Source organism: Microcaecilia unicolor, chromosome 4 (genome assembly GCF_901765095.1).
Source record: "Microcaecilia unicolor chromosome 4, aMicUni1.1, whole genome shotgun sequence".
Taxonomy (NCBI): Eukaryota; Metazoa; Chordata; class Amphibia; order Gymnophiona; family Siphonopidae; genus Microcaecilia; species Microcaecilia unicolor.
In genome coordinates, this window is record NC_044034.1 from 78076667 (window position 1) to 78103480 (window position 26814).

The window sequence follows — 26814 nt, forward strand, 5'->3', positions numbered from 1 at the left end:
AAGAAAGACTTCCCTAGAGCTGTGTCAAACCTGGCTCTCAGATACTGGAGCAACTAGGAAAAAACAAGATACAATAAAAATGCTTCTATACTGCAAATTACCAAACTTTTGGTTTATTGTAGATTTACAAAAGAATTTATCAGCAATTTCTGAGAATTATTACAATCTTTCAATAATAATAAATATTTAAGGTACTTCAAAAATAAAAACATTTTTAAATTTCGATGAAAGATCGTTTAATTTGATTCACACTGAACAGCAAAAGGCAGTGCATTCTAAGACTTTGCAGCCTGATCAGAGAAATTCAATGCAAACAACTGTTTATATTTTTTTGTGGATGGAAAGTTCAAGATGTTGATCCCTAAAACCTTATATTCTATGATTAAAAGGCCTATTTACTAAAGGGAAAAGGGATATGATTTGATATACCGTCTTTCTGTGCTTACAATCACTGTGGTTTACGAATTATATACAAGTACTTATTTTGTATCTGGGGCAATAGAGGGTTAAGTGATTTGCCCAATGTCACAAGGTGCTGAAATGAGAATCAAACCCAGTTTCCCAGCTTCTCTGACCACTACACTATTAGGCTACTCCTCCACTCCAAACAAGATGTTATAATAAACTCAAAAAGGTAGGCAATATCGAAATAATTTATGTGGAAGCCTCCAAATATATCAATCTATCTCACTCTCTCAGCTCCCACTATATACGATTAGTCCACAGTCGTATATGAGTAATTCACAGGAAAATAATCAACTGTATTAGGTGAATTCCACAAATCTTGGTAACCTCAGCAGTGCCTCTTGCCTGTGAACTTGCCAGTTGAGCAGAATACCTTGTTACAGTTTGGAAGTTACCATCCTTATAGTCTTAAATATAACCTCCCAGTTAGTCAATTCCTCCGCATCCAACATGTGTGTTCTTCTTTACAAGATTTTAAACAGGCAAAATTATTAGAGCAGAGGTTTTTGGCCAGGGGTTATCCACAATCTGCTATTAGGAAGGCCTATTTAAGAGAACGCTTTGCCCAACATCCCTTACTCCTTCAGGTTTGGGCTAGAGAGGAAGAGGACAGATTGACGTGTGTTCTCCCCTTTACAAAAATTAGACAACAAACTGCAAATTTTGAAATGTCATTGGCACATAGTTCAGTTGTATCCTTGCTTCAAGGAATTCCCGATTATTTCATATACTCAGGGGAAAATGCTTGGAGAGTTGTTAGGTGTAAATAAATTTAGGGAACCAGATGACCCTAAGAGATCAGGAGAACATCAGACCTGTGGCAGGTGTCAGTGGTGCCATTTGGCCATGGTGGGTCCTTCATAGAAAGATGCATGTACGGGGAGGGTTTTAACATCTAGGGATGCCACTAACTGTGACACTAGGAATGCCATCTATATTATAGTATGCCCTTGCAATATGATCTATGTGGGGAGAAGTTCCCGCTCGATTAAAGTACGGCTCACTGAACGTAAGTCTCATATAGTGACCCAGAACACACAAGCACCGCTGCTACAACATTGGATGTCATGTCATCACACAGTGGATGACCTACGGTGGAGAGAAGTGGAACAAATGAGAGTAGGGAGGGAAGGAGGTTCGGTGGATAGACTATTAAATTATACAGAACAGTTAATTTATCAACTTCAAACTGTAACACCGGGAGGGTTAAATTTAGAATTAGAACGGATGTCATTATTATAGATTAGATTTAACATAAAAATTTGGGGCGACCATCGAATGAAAGGGGAAGTGGCGTCAGGTTCAGGAAGAAGTATTTAAATTTGGTAGTAAGACGCCGTTGCCATCTTAGTTGGGGTTTTTCCCTTAAGCATAATCTAAGCTGGTGCTAGAGACGGCAAAGGGTAAGAGATGTAATGATATATTTTTATCTGTGTGGGGGTAGTAAGGGATTAATCTCATACAGTATAATATTTTTTCATCTAGGGGACAGTCCTTGACAAAGGCTGGGAAGGCGAAACATACATGTCGGACATAGTGCCCCCAGTCTGACAATATTAAGATGAGTATTTAAGTTTTTTCATTCTAAACGGAAGTATCGTATATATATATATATATATATATATATATATATATATAAATAATTTTTTCGGGTGAACCAATGAAGAGGTACGTGCTGAGTATCTTACTACTGTGAGTTCACAAGCAAGAGGCACTGCTGAGGTTACCAAGATTCGTGGAATTCACCTAATGCAATTGATTATTTTCCTGTGAATTACTCATATAAGACTGTGGACTAATCGTATATAGTGGGAGCTGAGAGAGTGAGATAGAATGAACTAATAAACAACATTCAAAATCAATGTGTGCTTCTATCAGTAAACAATGTAGTTTAATTAAGAGGGGGCAGACATGTTCAAATTCCCTAGCTGAATATAGTAATCTTACGGTTGTATTTTGATCCGGAAGAAAAGCTCAGGCCCGAGCAATGTCTATCAGGGCTCCTATGAACTCCAATTGTTATGTACGAAAGAAATGGGAATTGGGGGAGTTCATGTTAACCCCAGTAGAACCAGCAACTGAATATTTCTTTGCATCGATTCTTAAGCTCCTTCCTTTGATGTGCTCTTTGCCAGCCAACCATCCAGGCAGGGAAATACGTGTACTCCCAGTCTGCGTAGCGATGCTATGACTACAGCGAGACATTCTGCAAAAACTTTGGGAGACCAACATGAGTTTAAAGGGCAGACTTCAATACTGGTAGCAATGTTTTTCTAACTCAAAATCTTAAGATACTTCCTGTGACTGAGGTGCATCTGAGCATGGGTGTAGGCATCCTTCAAGTCCAGAAAGCACAGCCAATCATTTTCCTGAATCATTGAGATTAAGGTGCCCAGGGAAACCATCCTGAATTTCTTTTTTGATAGCTATCTGTTCAAGGTCCTTGGGTCTAGGATCAGACAAAATCTTTTTGTCTTATTGAGAACCAGGAAGTACTTGAGAGTAAAATCCCTCCTCTTTTTCTCCTGGTGACACAAGCTCTGGGCTGTCTGGAATAGATGAGGAGTAAACCTACGCCTTTGAGAGTAATAAGTCCTCCATTGTCCCTCCGGCCAACCACTTCCTTGGAGGAGGAGGATATGCTAGGAGTGTGCCAAAAGTGACCTGATGTTATCACTACACTTTCCTCCACCTTATCATCAAAAACATTATCACTTAATAGATGGGGGTGGGAGGGATTGGGCAGGATTTAACAATGGATGGGGGCTGTTGATTAGATGGGGGATGGGGGGGGGGGAAATGTTTTTTTTTCAATAAAAAGTTGAAGTTTCTACAGTTTATATTTCATTGTTGTACTGTGGCAGTAAATTGCACTACCTGGGTTTCATCTTGTCTGGGCTACATTGTAAACATGCCAGTGTAGAGCGATGAATATTGTATGTTGTCTAATTAGAATTTTCAATAAAAGACTTCTTACAAATTAAAAAAAAAAAACAAAAAAAAAACATCATCACTCCAGCAGGAAACATTGGCCAGCTTCTCCTGGTTTCAAGTTCAAGGCATGCAGTATGGCAAGTCTGCACATCCCAATACCTATGGCAAAGCCTTGGTTGCTACACTGAAGGCATCACAGGCTGCCCTTGCCATGCGCTTTCTACACTCCTGCTGCCTGGCTACTAGCTGGTGGAGGTCTGCAGACTTCTCTAGTAGTAGAGTGTCTGCAAAATCCACCACACTGAGCACTAAGTTCCATAACTGCATACTCATGGAGATATGGTAAGAACGTATATGGGAGTAAAGCAAATCATTCTAAAAAAACTTTCCTCCCAATTAACTTCAAAGTCTGAGTCTCTCCCCCTGGGGGCACCAAAGAGTGAGTCTTGGAGCTCTTGACACTTTTTGAGAGCAGATTCGACTACTACAGAATGGTGAGAAAGCTGAAGCTTCTCGAATCCGGGAGCTTTCTGTACTCTATACATGGAATTGGCCTTCTCATGAATGAGTTGTACAGAGAGGAGAGTTTCTCACTGCTTCATCTGTAAGACTGAAGGATTCTGTGCAAGTGCACTGTCACATCTTTTTTTGGAGGGGGCGTCAAAATCAAAGATGTCCAACACCTCCGCCCTGAGCTCATCTTGATATGTAATGGGATGGATATCACCATCTCCTGTACAAACTCACTGAAGAAGAGATCTGCTCATTAGGCCCTTGTAGGCCTCAAGCAACCCAGTTGAGTAAATTGTTTTTTTCAGTCTTCATAGTCAATTTTGACTATTTTTCCTGACATGGCCCAGAAAACTACTAGTGGTTTTTGAAGTGTTCCAGGTGTGGCAGGACCATGTCCCTCAAGGACTTACTACTACTACTACTTATCCTCATTCATGGTGCCTGTCATGTCTGGAACCAACCATAATCCACCTTCTTGTAAACTGTTCATAGTTTTCAACAAGTAGCATTAGGAGTTAAGAACAGCAGCGCCAAAATATCTTTGGCGAAGACAAGACCGGTACATCGGAATTGGAAGCATCAGTATCTTTAGTTCCCAGAGCTCCACTGGGCACTGGAGATGAATCAGCATCGAGGAGGTCGCCTCCTGCTTTGACATTGAGTATCAGTAGCACCCATCAGAACTGAACATCTGATCCCGGCCCAAGGGCACACAAGGATTTTGTGGTGTCCTCTTGTATGCCAAGGACATTGATGCCAAGCAGAGAGGCCAGGGAACACCAGGGCATCAACACTGTCAGTATCTGAAAAGTTTCTGCACCAGCCGGGATCAGGCTATCAATTCGGGCCCTAGCCTTTACTGATGACTGGACTTGAGGAGCAGATCCAGGACATGCTCCAGGAGGAACTTGGATGCCACCTTTTCTGACCCAATGCCAAGGATCAAGGGCACTGGCGTCAGTTTGACTGACCAGTCCTTACAATTTTCTGATCTCCTTGCAGCAGGAGATTTTAATGTACATGTCAATGTCCTGGATAACCCCCGGGTGAGGTTTTTCCATACTTATCTCAAGGATCTAGGTCTCGTTCAGACAGTCCAGGGTCACCTTGAGGAGCAGATCCGGGCCATTCTCCAGGAGGGACGTCACCTTCCCTGACCCAATACCAAGGGATCAAGGGCATTGGCGTCAGTTTGGATGAAGTCCAGCTCATCCTGGAGGCCCATGTACTGCCTATTCACCTTGTGTCGACCAAGATGGGCATATGCTGGATTTAGTCATCACACCCATATATTCATTCCAGTCTTTGAATTTCCTTACCAAACCCCTACCCCACCTTCTACTGTCATTTGGACTTTTCTCCCCTCACTACAAACCTGTACTGAAATCTCCACAACCAAATGATAACCAGACTCACTTTAGAAATATTGCTTCTATTCCGCAGTTACATACATTGTTTCCGGCTAATTTTTCAGAATACTCTTTGGAAGACCAAACTTGCATCTGGGATGGGTCCCTGGCCCTATCTCTATTCTTTATCCTAGTAGTTCTACCACTTTTAGTACTAGACAAAAACAAACTTGATACCATCATGGGTTGCAGTTACAGAAGAGCCAGGCCCCACCCAGCAGAGGAACTTTGCTGTAAACACAGAACACCTGTTTCATTACAAGTTTGTAAACACCACTGTAACATTTATAACTCTAAGGTGAAACTAGCTAAAAAAGAAAATCTTACTTTGAAAAAGTAATCGCATCCTCAATAAATTCTTCATGAAAAACTATTCATCAACCATCCAACCCCCACAAATGCACTTGCAGATTATTTCTCTTCTAAAATTGAATTCAAAATACTATTGAAGCAAGCTAAACTCTCCAAAGTGCAAATATATTGCGTTATAATTGCAGAGGAAAAGACTTCAGAGCTCCGCTTTCGCTTTTGATATTATCAGAGTGAAAGCTTCACTATCCAGAATTCACCGCTTAAAACAGATTTCTGAAGTGTGAACTTCTGGTGAGCTTCAAGAGACAAAAACCTCTGGCTTTGCTTTCTGTTTTATTTTCGAATTTTATCTTCTCAGATTTCTTATGCTGTAATTTATCTTTAATCAGACTCCAAATACAGAACGCAAGGTACTTATCTTTTTACTAGCGTAGACTGTTGGGAATGCTTTACAGCGAGCCCCTGTTTCGCCAGTGCTTCCTTAGGAGCGTTACCCCTTGTTTTCTATGAGTACCCTTGTGCCATGCCTTGTCATAGATATTCTGACGGGGCACGGCACATTCTCTATTTCTGTGGATTTCACTATCTTCAAGGTCTCCTCAGATCATAACCTTGAAGTCATCTTTGACTCCTTTCTGCTTTTCTTTGCACGTATCCAAGACACTGGTAAAACCTGTCATTCTTTCTCTATATCACCACCAAAGTTTGCCCCTTTGTCTCTGAAGGCACTACCAAAACCCTTATCCACACTCTCATCACCTCCTACTTAGACAACTGTAACCTGCTTCTCATAGGTCTCCCACTAAACTTTTTCTCTCCTTCAATCTGTTCAAAATTATGCTACACGACTTATCTTCCACCAGTGTTGATACACACACATTACCTCTCTTCACAAGTCACGTCATTGGCTCCATGTTTTCGTATAGAGTTCAAACTTCTTACTGATTTAAAAGTGCATTCATTCTGCAGCACCTCAGCATCTCTCCTCTCTTACTTCTCCCTGCATCACTCCCACCTGTGCCCTTCTTCTCCGCTGCTAAGTCCAGACTCTGTTCCTTTCATCTTGTTGCACAGTATGCCTGGAATAGACTTCCTGAATCAGTATGTCAAGCTCTATCTCTGGCCCTATTAAAATCCAGGCTAAAAGTCCACTTCTTTGAGGCTGCTTATTCACCTTTTTAATACCCATACTATTTTAAACATTACAATAATAAATGAAACTCCATAATTTTTTATTTGTTCTGTTTGGCTACTGACTAGATTGTAAGCTCTATTGAAAAGGGACTCTCTTACATGTTTGTGTACAGAACTGCTTATGTCTAATAGGAGGAGGAGGAGTACTAACTTCCATTCTTGGGAGCCACAAAATATATGGACTAAACTTCGACTTGCTCCTCCAATGGTATAAGCCTATTCAAGGTTTTGGTAACCACCCTTCTTTCCACCACCCTACAGGAATGCATCATAAACACATCAAAAATGTTTTGTTTGCTTTTTAAACATTAAGGTGTAAGCATGACAAATCACACTGAGCACCCAACTGATTGGTAATATTACAGACCCACTCCAAGAAAAAAAATGGATGGAAATGGCCTCCCACTTGGGCTGCACAAAACAGGTTCTCTGCAACTTATTGGGTTCCCCCTAACCAGGCCTTTCAGGCATCCCAAAAGAGCCGATTCTTCTGGAGCCTGCATGACCAAAACGAAGCAGACTTACAGTAGTTTACTTGACTGACTGAACTTTCCCCTAATCCTAATAACAGCTCTACTGAGGAGCCTCTGAAAGCAGAATAGGGACCATCCTTCAGTAATTTCTAAGGCCTAATGTCACCCAGATTCTTGACTAGCTTCTCTGGTGCTCCCCAATGAGCAGCCTCCTAGTAGAAAATTTACTCAAATGTGCCTTAGAATCCTCAAACCAATTGCAAAGCAAAAGCCAGCTGCACACTACCACTGTTGAGGCCAGAGAACATTAACTAAAGTGAACCACATCTGCCAAAAAGGTCACTCCAGCCAAGCTGACTCCAGATTTTCAGCCAACTGCTGGATCTAAGTCAGAATGGCATGAGAGACGTACCTACCACATTACCGCTGCCTGCATCTCCCCCCCCCCCCCCCACCACCACCAACAAAGAAAAAGCCTACTTGAGGAGAACCTCAACCTTCCAGTTCTGAGAGAGTTCTTCAATGGCATACTTCCCTTTACTGGGATGGTGGTTTTCCCAGTGACTGCCATACCCAGTAAATCTACTTGAGGAAGATGGAGCAAAGTCCAGATCCTGCTGAGGTGGGGGCTGAAGCTTCCCCATAATCCAACAGCCCTTCAGCACTGCTTAAGAAGCCTCCAATTACGAGACGATCATCTTCCTCAGGGTCTTTTGGTGTGGAAAAGACTTAGGCGACTTGCAAAGACCCTCCAACATGGGGTCACTCTCTGACGACTCTTCTATTTGCAGAGATATCACTTGCAAAATGAAAGATGCCAACTCCTCCTCACAGAACAGTCAAATAATTAAGGACTCATCGTGCTCATCCTGGTATAGCTCCCCCTCCTCTAGCGAAAGGCTCCCAAGGGGCCTAGTCCCTTCATGTTCCTCAGCAGTGCCCCAAACATCCACCAGGTCCAAAGTACAAATCAGGACAGCAACAACACCCTCACTGGCCAGCTGAAGGCACTCAAGGCCTATAACTCCCACCAGCAAAGAGATTCTTTCTGTTCACCTGCCACCTGTCCAGATCTTAACTCTGCTTGAGTAATAAAACAAAGCACCTAAAGTCTTATGAAAGTAGATGCTCATCTCTTGCAGAAAACTTTGGTCCTAGGATGGAAAGAACTCTGGTAAAGTGGTCTCTACTGTGCTTCTTTGCACTGCCTGCAGTCCCAGAGGTTCCCTCGAAGCCGCAGCTTGAATGGGTTGGGTCTCCCATAGAGCAGAAGAAATGGGTCTAGGCTCCAAAATGCCCATGTTTCCTGGCAGCGCACAAATAGCAGCTGAAATGGGAGTAACTGCCTCTGATACTAAGAAGCATGGGCCATTAACAGAGGCGACAGAAAACTCTCCTGAAAGTGAAGGGTCCTCACACATCACATACTGGCCAAAAGAAGCTGGCTCCCACAAGTCCCATATCTCCTTTCACACTGCAGCACTGCCACTTAGACACTACCGGCTCTTTCTGTGTCATTACCTCTTAAGACCAAAAGGAGCTCTTTTTTAAAAATCATTTTATGTAAGAGAAAGCCTCCACAAGAAAAAATAAACAGAAAAAAAAATTTCAATAATGGACACAAAAAAAATTCAGTGGAGGGTGGGGGGGACACCCATAAATGGCTACTTATTCCACCTGTAGGGCTCCAGGGGACTCCAGTAAGAATCAGTCTCACCCGGGCAGAAACCCATAGGACAGGGCACTGGGGATGCAGAGGACTCCCAGAGCTCAATCAGAATAAAGGACCACAGACCAAATCCCCGAGACCTTCACTGGCCACCAGGGATAACCTGAGGGCCGCAGGCTGTGCCCATGCACGTCAGGCTTACAGAAAAGAAGAAAGCCAAAAACCCGCTGCATCAGTCTAAACTGCATCCACCTGCTAGAAGCAGAGAATACTGGCAGGTTCAAATGCTGCACCAATCCTTATGCTGTTGATTTAGTCACTGGAAAATCCAGAGTTTCTGCTTCCAGCTGTTGATAGGGGAGCATAACCCACTGATCTCGACTGGTCTAGAAGAATAAGGGATTTTCTTTTTAAATTTTTTAGATTTAAGACATCTGTTATGCAGTCTTTCAGCTATTATTCACCACCACCCCTTCCCCTCACACCCACACATCCTGTCATGCCAAACTGATTGGTTTAAGTTTAATCAGTATGTTATTGTCCCTAACCAGTTAGTAGTAATGTGAAAAATATATATTGCTCGTTTAATGCTGCACTGCCAATAAGACTTACCATTTCTACATATGGCTTCATTTCCCAGCGTTGCGTGTTTGTGTTGTCTATTATAATGGGAGAGATTTCTTCATCCATTGCTTTTTTTGCTGTAATGAAATATATTACACTGTGAAAGTCTAGATCTTTATGACCACAGCTCACATACAGCAATAACAGCGACTTAAGTACCTCATTAGTAAAATACTGACAATTAAAAATTAAACCTAGAAAGCAAATCAAAAAGGGCATTTTTATAAAGTTGATGAGGGCACTGAATTACAAACTTACAAACTGTGCAGAAAGAAAAAAACAATTTAGACTTCCTGTGATATTACATAATTGTTACCCACGAACAGCTGTTAAAATACGTAAAGGAACAGAAAGTCACAGAACATTATATGGGAGTGTGTGGTGTGTAACATATTACCACTATTATAAAAAAAGATGACATTTATTCATACCTACTAATTTCCTTTCCTTGAATCCTGTCAGACCAGTCCAAACCAATGGGTTCTGTTCCCCTAACAGATGAAGGTAGAGAACTGAAAATCTTCCAGAGGCATCACAAGTATAAGATCTGGTGCAGCCAAGAACTCTCCAGTATGTAAATGCCAAAAGCAGCAGAAAATAACTAGATCTTACCACTAGAGGGTATCACAGCAGAATGCACTAACAACCCCTCAACAATAAAATTTATGTACACGTTAAAGGTACTAAGAAATCCATACAAGAGAAAGTCTTTAAGGGCAACCCTTGGACTGATCTAGCAGGATTCAAAGAAATTAAATTAACAGCTATGAATAATTTCATCTTCCTTAGCATCCTGCTAGACCAAGCCAAACCAATGAGATTAACAAAAGCACTACATTACTGGGCAGGGAAAGACAAGGCCCCTTAAACCACCACTCTGCAAAAGGGAGCATCACCCCCAGCTAGAACATCAATCTTGTAATATTTCACACAAAGGAATTCAATGGCAACCAAATTGCCACTCTGCAGCAGAAACCACCCAGGTGGTCACCTGTGCTTATAAGAATGCATGCAGAGAGCTACCAGAACAGTTTTCCCTCAAAAAACATAGGCTGCTTCAATTACCGCCTTAATCCAACGTGTAATGGAGGACTCAGACACAGCATTACTCTTATTTGGGCCCTGAAATACAAAACTGAACAGATAGTGAAGATACATACCTGTAGCAGGTATTCTCCGAGGACAGCAGGCTGATTGTTCTCACGATTGGGTCGACGTCTGCGGAGGCCCAGGAAACCAGCAAAACTTTGCAAACAAAATAAAAATCTTTCGAGAGCACACTGTGTATGCGCGAATGGCTTCCCACCCGCGGCACGAGCGTGTCACCCTCAGTTTAATAAAAAGCAACCAGAGAACTAGAACAACTCCAAAAGGGAGGAGGGTGGGTTTGTGAGAACAATCAGCCTGCTGTCCTCACGATTGGGGTATCCCTAGCACCCAGGCTCACTCAAAACAATGAACACTGGTCAATTGGGCCTCGCAACGGCATGGACATAACATAGATTGACCTGAAAAGAAACACAACTAAGTGAGAGTGCAGCCTGAAACAGAACAGAAATGGGCCTAGGAGGGTGGAGTTGGATTCAAAACCCCAAACAGATTCTGCAGCGCCGACTGTCCAAACCGACTGTCGCATCGGGTATCCTGCTGAAGGCAGTAGTGAGATGTGAATGTGTGGACTGATGAGACCATGTTGCAGCCTTGCAAACCTTCTCAACAGAAGCTGACTCCAAGTGAGCCACTGACGCAGTCATGCCTCTGACATTATGAGCCATGACATGACCTTCTAGAGTCAGCCCAGCTTGGGCATAAGTAAAGGATATGCAATTCGCTAGCCAATTGGAGGTTGTGCGTTTTCCGATGGCAACTCCACTCCTGTTGGGATCAAAAGAAACAAACAACTGGGCAGACTGTATGTAGGGCTTTGTCCGCTCCACGTAAAAGGCCAATGCTCTCTTACAGTGCAAGATGTGCAACTTGTCTTCACCAGGGCGGGTATGTGGATGGGGAAAAAATGTTGGCAAGACAACTGACTGGTTCAGATGGAACTCAGACACCACCTTCGGCAAGAACTTAGGGTGAGTGCAGAGGACTACTCTGTTATGATGAAACTTGATACAAGGTACATGCACTACCAGGGCTTGGAGCTCACTGACTCTACGAACTGAAGTTAACAGCCACCAAGAAAATGACCTTCCAGGTCAAGTACTTCAGATGGCAGGAATTCAGTGGCTCAAAAGGAGCTTTGATCAGCTGGGTGAGAACAACGTTGAGATCCCATGACACTGGTGGAGGTTTGACCGGGGGCTTTGACAAAAGCAAACCGCTCATGAAACTAACAACTAAAGGCTGTCCACTAAGATGGAGTCAGCAGTCCAGCAGCGAGAGGGGTGCTATCCAGTCTTTTGCATTGAGTGTCATATGTATGATTATCTCCCAGTTGGTGAGATGTCATATGTTTGCGCCCGATGCAAAGAGCTCCTAGCTCTTAGAGAACGTGTCCGTTCTCTTGAGGCTAGAGTAGCAGACTTGGTGGAGCTGAGGGAGACGGAGAGGTACATAGAGGAGACCTACAGGGATGTTGTAGAGAAGTCCCACCTCCAGTCTAGTAGCCCTTGTGCTACCTTGGAAGAGGGAGGTCTCCTAGAAGGAGAGCATCACCCTGGTGAAGTAGGAAGTACTCCTGTAGCCAGGACCTGCCCACCAGGGGATGTACTATCCTCTTTCACCGAGGATATGTCTCCAAGTGCTGCCCGGGAGGGAAAGGTTAGGACAGCTGTTGTAGTTGGTGATTCCATCATTAGGCATATAGATAGCTGGGTGGCTGGTGGACGTGAGGATCGCCTGGTGACTTGCCTGCCTGGTGCGAAGGTGGCGGACCTCACGCGTCACCTAGATAGGATTCTAGATAGTGCTGGGGAGGAGTCCGCTGTCTTGGTACATGTGGGTATCAATGACATAGGAAAATGTGGGAGAGGTTCTGGAAGACAAATTTAGGCTCTTAGGTATAAAGATCAAATCCAGATCCTCCAGGGTAGCATTTTCTGAAATGCTACCTGTTCCACGCGCAGGGCCCAAGAGACAGGCAGAGCTCCGGAGTCTCAATGCGTGGATGAGACGATGGTGCAGGGAGGAGGGTTTTAGAGTTGTTAGGAACAGGGCAACATTCTGGGGAAGGGGGAGCCTATTCCGAAAGGATGGGCTCCACCTTAACCAGGGTGGGACCAGGCTGCTGGCGTCGGCATTTAAAAAGGAGATAGAGCAGCTTTTAAACTAGAAATGGGGGGGGGAAGGCCGACAATCGCTCAAAAGCGCATGGTTCGGGAAAAGGTATCTTGCCAAGATACCTCACAAACAGGGAAGATAGGGTTTCTGGATAGCGAGGTTGCACAACAGACCGTGGTAGGCCAGGTGCCCTTAAATACAACTAAAGATCAGACAAAAGATGGCAAATCAATAGTGTCAGGTACTAAGCATCATGCAAATAGGAACAACAAACATACTCAGAAATGTCTATATGCAAATGCTAGGAGTCTAAGAAATAAGATGGGAGAGTTGGAATATATTGCACTAAATAAAAAATTGGATATAATAGGCATTACTGAGACCTGGTGGAAGGAGGATAACCATGGGACACTGTCATACCGGGATACAAAGTATATCATAGTGATAGGGTGGACCGGACTGGTGGAGGGGTAGCATTGTATGTTAACGAGAGCCTTGACTCAGATAGATTACAAATTCAGCAGAACACAAATCACACCTTTGAATCATTGTGGGTGATAGGAGTGTACTACCGTCCGCCTCGCCAGGATGAGCAGGTAGACTCAGAAATGATAAAAGAAATCAGAGACGCGAACAAAATGGGTAATGTGATAATAATGGGTGACTTCAATTATCCAAATATAGACTGGGTAAATGTAACATCGGGACACGCTACAGAGGTACAATTCCTTTATGGAGCAGCTGGTGCAGGAGCCGACGAGAGAAGGAAAAATTCTAGACTTGGTCCTTAGTGGAGCACATGATCTGGTGAGGGACGTTATGGTACTGGGGCCGCTTGATAACAGTGATCATAATATGATCAGTTTTGATATCGACCTTGAAGTAATTGTACACAGAAAGTCAAATACGTTAGCGTTTAACTTTAAAAAAGGAGACTATGATAAAATGAGAAGGGTAAAAAAAAAAAAAAAAAACTTAGGGGGGGCAACTGAGAGAGTAAAAACTGTACAACAGGCGTGGACACTGTTCAAAAATACCATCCTGGAGGCCCAGGCCATACATATTCCACTAATTAGAAAAGAAAGACGGAAGTCCAAAAGACAGCCGGCCTGGTTGAAAAGTGAGGTGAAGGAAGCTATTAGGGCTAAAAGAAATGCCTTCAGAAAATGGAAGAAGGAACAGTCTGAAAATAACAAGCAGCAGCATAAGGAGTGTCAAAGCAAATGCAAGGCACAGATAAAGAAGGCCAAGAGGAATTATGAAAAAAAGATAGCATTAGAGGCAAAAAAACATAGTAAAAAAAAATTTCGGTATATTAAAAGCAGGAAGCCGGCAAAAGAATCGGTTGGGCCGCTGGATGACCGAGGGGTAAAAGGGGCGATCAAGGAAGACAAAGACGTAGCGGAGAGACTGAATGAATTCTTTGCTTCGGTCTTCACCGAGGAAGATTTGGGTGGGATACCGGTATCGGAAATGGTATTTCAAGCGGACGAGTCGGAGAAACTTACTGACTTCATGTTAAACCTGGAGGACGTAATGGGGCAGTTCAGCAAACTGAAGAGTAGCAAATCTCCTGGATCGGATGGTATTCATCCTAGAGTACTGATAGAACTGAAAAATAAGCTTGCGGAGCTACTGCTAGTGATATGCAACTTATCCTTAAAATCGAGTGTGGTACCGGAAGATTGGAGGGTGGCCAATGCAATGCCGATTTTTAAAAAAGGCTCCAGGGGAGATCCGGGAAATTATAGACCGATGAGTCTGACGTCGGTGCCGGGGAAAATGGTAGAGGCTATTATTAAAAACAAAATTACAGAGCACATCCGAGGACATGAATTACTGAGACCGAGTCAGCACGGCTTTTGTGTGGGGAAATCTTGCCTGACCAATTTACTTCAATTCTTTGAAGGAGTAAACAACCATGTGGACAAAGGGGAACCGGTTGATATTGTGTATCTGGATTTTTAAAAGGCTTTTGACAAGGTACCTCATGAAAGGCTACAGAGGAAATTGGAGGGTCATGGGATAGGAGGAAATGTCCTATTGTGGATTAAAAACTGGTTGAAGGATAGGAAACAGAGAGTGGGGTTAAATGGGCAGTATTCACAATGGAGAAGGGTAGTTAGTGGGGTTCCTCAGGGGTCTGTGCTAGGACCGCTGCTTTTTAATATATTTATAAATGATTTAGAGATGGGAGTAACTAGCGAGGTAATTAAATTTGCTGATGACACAAAGTTATTCAAAGTTGTTAAATCGCGACAGGATTGTGAAAAATTACAAGAGGACCTTACGAGACTGGGAGACTGGGCGGCTAAATGGCAAATGACGTTTAATGTGAGCAAGTGCAAGGTGATGCATGTGGGAAAAAAGAACCCAAATTATAGCTACGTCATGCAAGGTTCCACGTTAGGAGTTACAAACAAAGAAAGGGATCTAGGTGTCGTCGTCGATAATACACTGAAACCTTCTGCTCAGTGTGCTGCTGCGGCTAGGAAAGCGAATAGAATGTTGGGTATTATTAGGAAAGGTATGGAAAACAGGTGTGAGGATGTTATAATGCCGTTGTATCGCTCCATGGTGCGACCGCACCTTGAGTATTGTGTTCAATTCTGGTCGCCGCATCTCAAGAAAGATATAGTAGAATTGGAAAAGGTGCAGCGAAGGGCGTCTAAAATGATAGCGAGGATGGGACGACTTCTCTATGAAGAAAGATTAAGGAGGCTAGGGCTATTCAGCTTGGAGAAGAGACGGCTGAGGGGAGACATGATAGGGGTATATAAAATAATGAGTGGAGTGGAACAGGTGGATGTGAAGCGTCTGTTCACGCTTTCCAAAAATACTAGGACTAGGGGGCATGCGATGAAACTACAGTGTAGTAAATTTAAAACAAATCACAGAAAATGTTTCTTCACCCAACGTATAATTAAACTCTGGAATTCGTTGCTGGAGAAAGTGGTGAAGGCGGTTAGCTTAACAGAGTTTAAAAAGGGGTTGGACGGTTTCCTAAAGGACAAGTCCATAAACCTCTACTAAATGGACTTGGGAAAAATCCACAACTCCAGGATTAACATGTATAGAATGTTTGTACGTTTGGGAAGCTTGCCAGGTGCCCTTGGCCTGGATTGGCCGCTGTCGAGGACAGGATGCTGGGCTCGATGGACCCTTGGTCTTTTCCCAGTATGGCATTACTTATGTACTTATGTACAGAGACAGGCTTACCCTCTACACGTTGATGATAAGCACTAATTGCACTAAGGTGAACTCTTACGGAGTTGGTCTTGAGACCAGACTCTGATAAGTGTAGAAGATATTCAAACAGGGTCCGTATAGGACAAGAAAAAGGGTCCAATCTCCACGGTTCTTTGGAGGACAACTCCAGAAGAAGAGGGAACCAGATCTGACAAGGCCAAAAACGAGCAATCAGGATCATTGTTCCCCAGTCTTGCTTGAGTTTCAGCAAAGTCTTCCCTACTAGAGGTATGGGAGGATACGCATACAAAAGGCCTGTCCCCCAATGTAGGAGAAAGGCATCTGACGCTAGTCTGTCGTGGGCCTGAAGTCTGGAACAGAATTGAAGGACTTTGTGATTGATCTGAATGGCAAGAAGATCCACCGAGGGGATGCCCCATGCTCAGAAAATCTTGAGGATAACGCCCATGTTAAGCGACCACTCGTGCAGTTGCATGATCCTGCTCAATCTGTCAGCCAGACTGTTGTTTACGCCTGCCAGATATGTGGCTTGGAGAAACATGCCGTGATGGCACGCCCAAAGCCACATCTGGACTGCTTCCTGACACAGAGGGCGAGATCCGGTGCCCCCCTGCTTGTTGGTGTAATACATAGCAACCTGATTGTCTGTCTGAATCAGAATGATTTGGTTGGACAGCCGATCTCTGAAAGCCTTTAGAGCGTTCCAGATCGCTCGTAATTCCAGGAGGTTGATCTGAAGACCCTTTTCCAGAAAACACCAAGCTCCTTAAGTGTGAAGCCCATCTACATGAGCTCCCCACCCTAGGAGGGATGTATCCGTCGTCAACACTTTTTGTGGTTGAGGAATTTATAAAGGATGTCCCAAGGTCAAATTGAATCGAATGGTCCACCAATGAAGGGAACTGCAAAAGTCGGTGGATAGATGGACTACATCCTCTAGATCCCCTGTGGCCTGACACCACTGAGAAGCCAGGGTCCATTGAGCTGATCTCATATGTAGGCGTGCCATGGGAGTTACATGAACTGTGGAGGCCATGTGTCCTAAGAGTCTCAACATCTGCCGAGCTGTGATCTGTTGCGATGCTCGAGCCATGGACACAAGGGCCAGGAGATTGTCTGCCCTTGCCTGGGGAAGATAAGCTCGAGCCGTCCAGGTGTCCAACAGAGCTCGAATGAACTCCAATTTTTGAACCGGGACTAGATGGGACTTGGGATAATTGATCACGAACCCCAGTAGCTCTAGCACTCGAATAGTCATCCGCATGGACTGTAGAGCGCCTGCGTCTCCAGTGCCCTTCACCAGCCAATCATCGAGATAAGGGAACACATGCACTCCCAGTCTGCATAGCGATGCTGCGACAACTGTCAGGCACTTTGTGAAAACCCTGGGCACAGACGTGAGACCAAAGGGCAGCACACAAGCACACAGTACTGAAAGTGCCGAGTTCCCAACCGAAATCAAAGATACTTCCTGTGAGCTGGGAGTATCGAGATGTGGGTATAGGCATCCTTCAAGTCCAGAGAGAATAGCCAATCGTTTTCCTGAATCATGGGAAAAAGGGCGCCGAGGTAAACCATCCTGAACTGTTCACAGACTAGGAATTTGTTCAGTGCCCTTAGGTCTAGGATGTGACGCATCCCCAGTTTTCTTTTGCACAAGGAAGAACCTGGAATAGAATCCCAGCCCTTCTTCCCCTAGTGGAACTGGTTCGATCGCACTGGCCTTTAGAAGGGCGGAGAGTTCCTCTGCAAGTACCTGCTTGTGCTGGGAGCTGTAAGAATGAGCTCCTGGTAGGCAATTTGGAGGTTTGGATTTCAGATTGAGTGTCTATCCTGAGCGGACTATTTGAAGAACCCACCGTTCAGAGATTATGAAAGGCCACCTTTGGTGAAAAAATAACCTCCCCCCCCCCCCCCCCCCCCCCGACCGGCAAGTTGTCCGGCACGGACACTTTTTCTGAGGCTATGCTGCACTGGAGCCAGCCAAAAGCCCGTCCCTTGCGTTTGCTGGGGAGCCGCAGGGGCCTTAGGCGCACACAGTTGATGGGAACGAGCGCGCTGGGACTGAGCCTGAGTAGGCTTCCGAGAAGCAGGAGTGTACCTACGCCTATTACAGGAATAGGGAGCACTCCTCTTTCCCTCCAAAAAACCTCCTAGATGAGGAGGTGGTAGCAGAAGCATCATGGTGCTTCTTGATCTGATCGACCACGTCCTCTACTTTTTCGCCAAAAAGGTTATCCCCCTGGCAAGGAACATCTGCCATTCGCTGCTGGATCTTATGATCCAGGTCAGAGAACGCAGCCATGAGAGTCTGCGCATCACTATACCTTGAGCATCCATTCGGGATGCCACATCAAAAGTGTCATAAGTACCCCTGGCCAGGACTTTGACACGCCTTCTGCTGCCTGACCACCTGGTGAAAAGGTTCGGCCGGCTCCGGAGAAAGAGCTTCGACCAAACTAAACAGTTGCCTCACCGAGTTTCGCAAGTGGATGCTTGTGTAGAGCTGGTATGTTTGAATCTTGGCTGTGAGCATAGCGGCCTGATACGTCTTTCTCCCAAAAGAATCCAAGGTCCTAGACTCTCTGCCTGGGGGCGCCGAGGCATAGTCCCCAGTACTCTTGGCTCTCCTGAGAGCAGAATCCACCACCATGGAATCATGAGGTAGTTGAGACTTCACCATTACCGGCTCTCCATGGACTCTGTACTGGGACTCAGCTTTCTTGGGGACCACTGGATTAGAGAGAGGGAACGACCAATTTTGCATAAGAACTTCCCCAAGTGTGTTATGCAAAGGAGCCGCAGCAAACTCTGTAGGTCGAGAGGATAATCCAAGACCTCGAGCATCTCGGCCCCAGGCTCATCCACAACCTCCATAGGGAAGGGAATATCCTTAGACATTTCCCGAACAAAGGAGGAAAAAGAAAGACTCTCAGGTGGAGACATCTTTCTCTCAATGGGCGGAGTAGGATCAGAGGGGACCTCATAGGACTCTTCAGAAAAGTATCTGGCATCTTCCTCTTCCTCCCACGAACGTTCATCCTCGGTAGCGGACAAAAGCTCTCTAAGAGCAGCCCGAACCCGAGCCTGTCTCGACGTCAAGCAGCAACGGCCTCGAGGGGGATGTCGAGAAGTCGACCCCTGCCTGGACTGCGACAAAGCTTCCTCCGCCGACATCGAAGGAGAGTCGACCCGGATGGCAGCCGATGCCGAGGTTGGGGACCTCACCACAGGCAAAGGACCAGATGCCGCCTCAAAAGACGGTGCAGAAGACGCAAGCACCCCTGGCACCGCAGTAGACTGGCGCAGCAATCGCTCCAGAAGCTCTGGAAGAAGGGCCCTGATGCGCTCGTCAAGAGCTGCTATCGGAAAAGGCTGCGGAGCCAGTGCAGGGGCCTGTGGCAGAATCTGTGGGGGCTCGAGAGCCTGTACCAGGCTGTCAGAAGACCGACGCATCGGCACCTCCTGTATAGAGGGTGAGCAGTCGTCTCAGCGCTGACGCTTCTCAACTTCCGAATCTCTCGGCTCCCCGGAGCTCTCGGTACCGCGTATGGAAGGAGATCGATGACGGTGCTTCTTAGCCTTCGCTCGACGCCCGTCATCGAGATTCCTCGGTACCGAAGAGGACGTGGAATCCTCACACCTCCTCGGGGCTGGGTCTTACAAAGGGCGGTCCCGGGGGGCCTGCATAGCAGTAGGCCTCGAGACAGGTGGAGACCCACTCGATGCTTCGCTGCTCCCAGTGCGATGTGGTCATTTGGCAGCCATTGCCTGTGCTGCTGTCGAAGTCGATGCTTCCCTCGACGTCAACGCCGATGCCACCGACCTCAGTACAGATGCCGACATCGAAGGACCAGACCAATCCGCAAAATGTTTTTCTCGTTGAGCCTCCCGAGACACTTGGGTCTGTTTTTTTCACCAAAAAACACAGCTTACAAGCAGCTGGTAGATGATCGGGCCCAAGGCACTGGAGACACTATGCGTGGGGGTCGGTACCCGAGATGGTCCGGTTGTACCGAGTACAATGCTAATTCCAAAACTCGCCTGGCTGAGCAAATTGTGACCAGGAACACCACCTTCAGCATAAGATCCTTCAAGGATGTCCACTTCAAGAGCTCAAAGAGAGATCCCGCCAAAGTGTTGAGAGCCGAGGTCCCACTAGGGCAAAAGAGTGAAGAGTGGGTGACAAATATGTTTGAACCTGCACAAAAAATACATGGCATCCACAAGTGCCACCAGGAACACCAACTGAGCTTTGATCCAGAAACAAGAGCCACCACCTGAACTTTCATGGAACTTAAAGCCAACTCTAGTTCCAAACCTTCCTGCAGAAATGCAAGACAACTAGATAACTCTGCTCACCACATCAAGTTTCAAGTTTATTTTAGTCTTTCTATCTCGTCCTATGGGGATACCTTCAGGGTGGCTTACAATCTAAAAATAGTAGAAAATAAACAACATGGTTAAAAAAAACACAGACATGACTATTAGGGAAGGGGGAGAACTACATTAATTGATAGGACAGTGGAGGGGAGGTTAAAAAACGTTCCAAGTATCTTCTAAGGCATCTCTCGAAAAACCTGCTCAGAAGAATGTGTGAATTCCACACATAAGGCCCCTGTACTGTAAAAATAACATGCCTGGTGTGTTCATTAATTAATTCTCGATGACTCAGTATGACTAATTGGTTGCGTTGTGCAGACCTAAGTGCTCTTGCGGGGCTAAAAGGAATAAGATAACAAATAAGATAGAAAGGTTGTTCAGAGCACAAGATTTTAAAAACAAGCAGGATGAGTTTTATAAGTAATACGGTGGGAGATAGGAAGCCAGTGAGCTTCTTTAAGATAAGGGGTAACATGGTCATACTTGTAGGTATCAGAGATAAGGTGGATAGCAGTATTTTGAATAATTTGTAAATGATGATGATCTTTGACTCGAAGGCCCTTATATAAAACATTACAATAGTCCAATTGAGAAATTACTAATATATTTAGTACCAGTGGGTGGAGTAAAGAGCGAATGGAACGAATGAGATGCAATTTGTAAAGGAGGGTTTGACTACCTGAAATTAGAGTTTTGAATCTATGAGTATTCCTAGGATACAGATAGTCTCCACTTGAGGTACAAGAATATTAGCAAGACAGATGGGTGCTAACAAGGGAGGGCTCATTTTATGCTGAAAGAATATAGTTTTTGATTTGGCGGGATTCAGGACTAATTTATGTTCTGTAAGCCAATCAGAGTTGGGAGAGCTTTTGGTTAATGACAAAGATCTAAAGGGAAGTACACGTATCTACAGAAATGAGCACTTGGACATCTTCTGCATAGATGAAAACAGTGAAGCCTAGAGATTGTACTAAGAGTAACAAAGGTGCCAGGAATATATTGAATAATGTTGATGACAGTACTGATCATTACAGAACGCCAGAATCTAGACTGAAAGGTGTAGAAAGAGAACTGTTGAAGTGCACTGTATACTGGCATTTATCTAGATATGAAGAAAACCAATCCAAGACTGTTCCTGAGACTCCATTGGAGTAAAGACGATGATCAACTAAATCAAATGCAGCTGACTGGTCTAGGGATAGCAAAAGAACAGATTTTTCCTAGTCAAGAAAGCGCCTGCGTAAGCTCAACACACCATAATCCACATATCTGCCAGAAATAGATATACACCAAGAATGTGGACTGCCCGTGGGCCTTGAGCAGCCTGGCAATGACTGAGGCCGAGTAGTCTTTATTTTTTCGATAATTCCTCTCAAAGTTCATGCCATAAGCCAGAAGGGAACAGGATCTTCCATATCACCAGCCCCTGTCCCTGCAGAAGCAGCAACAGCGATCCCACCAGCAGGTGTATAGATCTGAGTATCAAGAGTGATAGGGCCAATCTAGGGCCAAAAGGATGACTAAAAACAGATACTTAGCTGCTCTGCAGGGGACCTGACCAATGAGAAGCAAGGGTGGGACCACATAGAGAGGCTGCCAGCTGAGCCAAACTCCTTCCTGTGACTATAAACTAGGACACACTTTGTATTATGATGAAATATCATCATATTGCGGATAGATGACTCCAACGTGCTGCAGGAGCAGGAAGACTGAAGAACTCCTACTGAAAATAAAACACTTGAACATTCTCTGTCCCCACAATGTGAACTGATGACACTGCTGCAAGATGCAGCTCCACTCAATGGCACAGCCAGCTGACCTCCAATGCCATGGCTGTACTCCTAGTTCCTCCTTGTCTGTTGATGTAAGCCACCGCCACAGCATTCTTAGGAATCAACTGGACTGCCCTCCCCTTCAATAAGGGGAAAATCCACTGAAGCACTAACCAAATGGTCCTCGCTTCTAGAAGTTGATGGATCAAGTCATTTCCATCTGAGACCACTGACCCTGAACAACCTAGCTGAGACAAAGCACTCTTCAGCCAGAGAGGCTTGCATTCATGGTAACTACTACCCAGATGGGCAGATATAAGGGAATCCCCTAAGAAACCTAGGCACAATCTACCAAGTCAGGAACCTCCACCCAGCCCTGGGTGAATTCCTGTGAGTGAGGTGCCAATCAAGACAACAAGGTCTTTTGAAGAGGACATATGTGGGCCCTTGCCCATGATACCTCCTCCAGCATCGCTGCCATGGAACTTAGAAGCTGGAGATAGTCCCAGGTCTGTGAGGCCTCCTGTGCACACAGGACTCTCTTGTAAATGGAGTTTGAGCATTCACTCTCCCAGGAGAAACACTGTTCTCCCCCTGGTGTCAAATCGCACTGCTTGGTACTCCAGTTCTTGCAGATGACTCTTCACATAATTTACCACCCAATGGATGCACTTCAACAACCAAACCACCACCATCACTACTGCTTCCTTGGAGTCCTTCTCGGAATTAGCCCAAAAGGACCAATCGTCCAAGTAAGGATGTCCCAGTACCTTGTTTGTGGAGGTGCACCACCACTATCACCTTGGCAAAGGTATGGTGCTCAGCAGACAGGTTGAACAGCAGAGCCCTGAATTGAAAATGCTTGCCTAAGACAATAAAATGAAGGACGCATTTGTGTGCCACTCTGATCACGATATGAAGGTAGACCTCTGCCAAATCCAACTTGGTTAGAAACTCACCTGGATGGACAGAGAGGATCACTGATCTCAGCATCTCCACGTAGAACCATGGGACATGGTGGGAGGCACAAAACGTTAGGTCCAGGGGATAGGAGTCTCCTTTCTTGGGAACTACAAAACAGCTCAAACAGCATCCCCACCCCCAGATCTACAGAGATTACTGACTCCATGACTCTGAGGAGAAGCAACCACTGGAGAATGAGCTCCACTGCCTCCCTCGAGAACCACAAGGGGATTTCATAAAAGTCAGAAACTGGTTGAGCAAATTTTAGCATGTATTCATGCTGCACCACTTTCAGAACCCACTAGTCAGAAGTGATAAGGGCTCACCTGTGGTAAAAGATGGCTCTCACCTAATCCAAGGGGCCCTGCTGATCTTCTTTAGATTGTTTGATTCCTGCGGTGGAAAACAAAGATCTGGGCTCCCTCATTCTCTGCACTCCATGAAAGCGCAGACCCTTATGGGTTTTCGTCACCCTGGAAGCTGCCAAAGACTACTGACCCAAATGGTACTTGTCCCAGTTCTTGGACCAAGACCTATTGTACTAAAGCAGAGCCAATGCAGGGAGTTGGTCCTCTGGGAGATGCTGTGACTTGGCTTCTCCCAGATCCTTGCAGCTTATCCAAGTCCTCCCCAAACAACAGGCAACCCCTGAAGGGCAGTTTAAGCCCACTTTGGAAGCTGTATCTGTCGTCCAACGTTGCAGCCACAACTAACTGCGGACTGCTACAATTGAAGCTACTGACCATGATGAAATGATGACTAGATGGTTTTTAAAAAAAAAAAAGCATCCATCAAAAAGGCTGGCCCATACTCCAGGCAGGCTAACTCAGAGGACTCCAGTAGTTGCTGAATCCAGCGCAAGAACATCTATGCTACATAACCTACGCACATAGCAGCCTGTACTCCTATGGATGATGAGGCAAATGCCTTCTTAAGGAGCTGCTCTACCTTTTTGATTGTGGGCATCCTTGATGACACAGCACCCCCCCCCCCCCCAACCAGGATGGTGATCTTCTTGATCACTACCATGATCAAGGCACCCAACCTTGGGGAGCTGAAGCAATCTGTCCAGCTCCTTGCACGGAAGTGGGTACAGTCTGCCCAAGAGCTTGTACTCCTGAGTATACCCTCCGATGTCTCACACTCTGCAAGGACAATCTGAGAGGCCCTATAGATAGGCTTTAGACAGCTTCCAAAGACCTTCCAATATGGGATTCCCATCCAAAGCCTTATCTTGGGAGGGAGTCAAGATGTGCAAGGCTGAGAACATAAATTGGTTGAACGCCTCTTGCCAAAATAAATGCATGACCTTCTTCTTGTCAGGAGAGAGGTCCCCCAGGGCCGGAAAGGTTGCTTCATGGTGAAAGCCTTCTGGATCTTCTTCATCTAGCCCCCAAGCGCTGACCATTCTCCAGGACCGCACCATCACTCACTCTCTGAAGCCATTTTGCTGACTGAAATAGGATGTTCAGGGTCCCAATGACACCCCACCCCCATCAAGGCAGCTGCCCCCTGCTAAAGCCTTGCAGACACAATCTGCAATGTCCTGCAATAGCTGTGACCATGGATTGCATCACCTTGAGCTCGGAAGTCTGCTCCTCTGCCAAGTGGGAGGGGGACTTGTCCACCTTGTGTGCAATATTTTTTATTTTTATTTTAGTTACATTTGTACCTCGCGCTTTCCCACTCATGGCAGGCTCAATGCGGCTTACAAATACAGGTACTTATTTGTACCTGAGGCAATGGAGGGTTAAGTGACCTGCCCAGAGTCACAAGGAGCTGTGCCTGAAGTGGGAATCGAACTCAGTTCCTCAGTTCCCCAGGACCAGAGTCTACCACCCTAACCACTAGGCCACTCCTCCACATATAACCTGTAGCCCTACCCAAACGTTAGTGAGTCAGCAGTAATATGGACGCCATTCCCACCAAAGATGGGATTATCATGGCTGGAAGGGGCTTAATCCAGCTTGATGCAGCATAGCTGCAATTCTCCCCTGTATGGAGCTCTGGGAATCCTAGAGGCAAAAATGACTGTCCCTGACACAAACAACAGATCAAGCTCCTAACCTTACCGGGCTCGACCTTCCCAACTGCCACCAATTTTGCGCTGCTCTCAGACACTTCAGCTGCTTTGACTTCCCCACTGTCTCTCTCTTATATTTTGGGGTAGAACTATACTCCCCCAGCAAAGAGCTGGGGGAATAAAATCTGACAGAACATATATATCCTGCAGGAGTGCATCAGGGGCTGGTGGGTACCTCATCCCCACCCCTGCTGGCAATGGCCCCCACAGGGACGTGTGCCAGCACGCTTCACTGAGGAGAAGCCTGTGAGCTAATGACTGGGACAACCAACATAGTGCTCTAGGAAGAATGACCTATCACTTTCCCTTACTTCAATAGCACCACTACACTCCTGGGCTTCCCTTCTGCCCTGGCTAGCTGTTCTGAAGCTATTGATGCAGGGTAGAAGGTATAACTTACCACTGGACGTCTCCAAAGGCATATACTTACAAATCCACTCTCTCAATCACCTTAGACATGGCTCATCGGCCGGCACCCCTCAGTGTCTGTCTCCTCACAGTGGACCGTCTGCATTCACGGTCATCGGCACACCTTTCTTCAGTGCTGCAGGCACCACCCAGTTAAGGACTGATCGGGACGTTCTATTCCATGTCCACCACAGAATCAAAGGTCTACCGCCTGAAGCAATATGCCCTATCCCAATTGTTCCTCACACGGGGCATGTATAGAGCTGTTTGGTTTTTCAGCTCAGTCAGCTTTGTGTAACATTCCTTTTTTGTTTTTAAGCTAGTAGGGCAATTAGCTAGCTTGTGTCTTGGTTTTCTCACAGACCATAGACAGGCTTGCTTAGCCCTAGTAATGGGCCATAAACTTTAACAAGTGTCTGTCTGTTTGTTTCAAACAGACTCTGAATTAAAACAGAGCCATTTTCAGTGAAGGACCAGAATGAGTGATAGGTAAAGAGGTTACAAAGGGCAAATGATGAATATTTGAGAAAAATATCAAAGAAACAGAATTATGTGAAGGTGACCCATCAGTCTGTTGTGTTTGTCCTAAATCCCTTCCCTACTCTTCCAGGTGTCCTAGTCTTCTCGTAGGAAACCGTTCCTTGTTTATGTCAGGCACTAATGATTGGGGCTGCAGAGGGTCTGCACTAGTTCGAGCTCAACTGGGGTAAGGGCCATAAGCTTGAACCCTAGAAAAAATACCAGCCAGGAACTCTACCTCAACAATGCAGGCTATGGAATGAATCCTGGGGAGTCGGGCCAAGGGAAAGAAAACCTCATGCACCAGTCCAACCTCACCATCTTATGGAGGTAGAGAAATACTGCAGAGTTTCAGGTTCCAGGTTGCACCAATTCTCATACTAGTCATGTCAAAGACTTCAGTTCTCTACCTTCATCTGCTGATAGTGGGATGCAACTCATTGGTCTGGTCTAGCAGGATAAGAAAAGTTAAATTGTTGACATTTACCTTACGCATTTCATATAAAAAATATGTATATGCCATTTTTCTTTTTAGGACATCCTTAATACCAATTTGGGATTTGTAGTATGGAGTGTTGCCACAATTTGGGTTCCTGCCAGGTACTTGTGACCTGGCTTGGCCACTGTTTGGAAAACAGAATACTGGGGTAGGTGG

At 45.4% G+C, this 26814-nt stretch overlaps 1 protein-coding gene across 4 annotated transcripts in view; it reads right to left on the bottom strand.

Annotated features, from left to right (window-relative positions):
- Nucleotides 1-26814, bottom strand: part of LOC115468568 (NEDD4-binding protein 2-like 2) — a 169153-nt gene that overhangs the window by 86145 nt on the left and 56194 nt on the right. For all 4 annotated transcript variants that reach the window (XR_003941889.1, XR_003941890.1, XM_030200369.1 and 1 more), the window contains one exon: nucleotides 9582-9670. Coding sequence is in view for 2 of the 4 variants with exons in the window: in XM_030200369.1 (XP_030056229.1) it covers nucleotides 9582-9670 (89 nt within the window). In the remaining 2 variants the exon portion in view is untranslated. The remainder of the gene's footprint in view (nucleotides 1-9581; nucleotides 9671-26814) is intronic.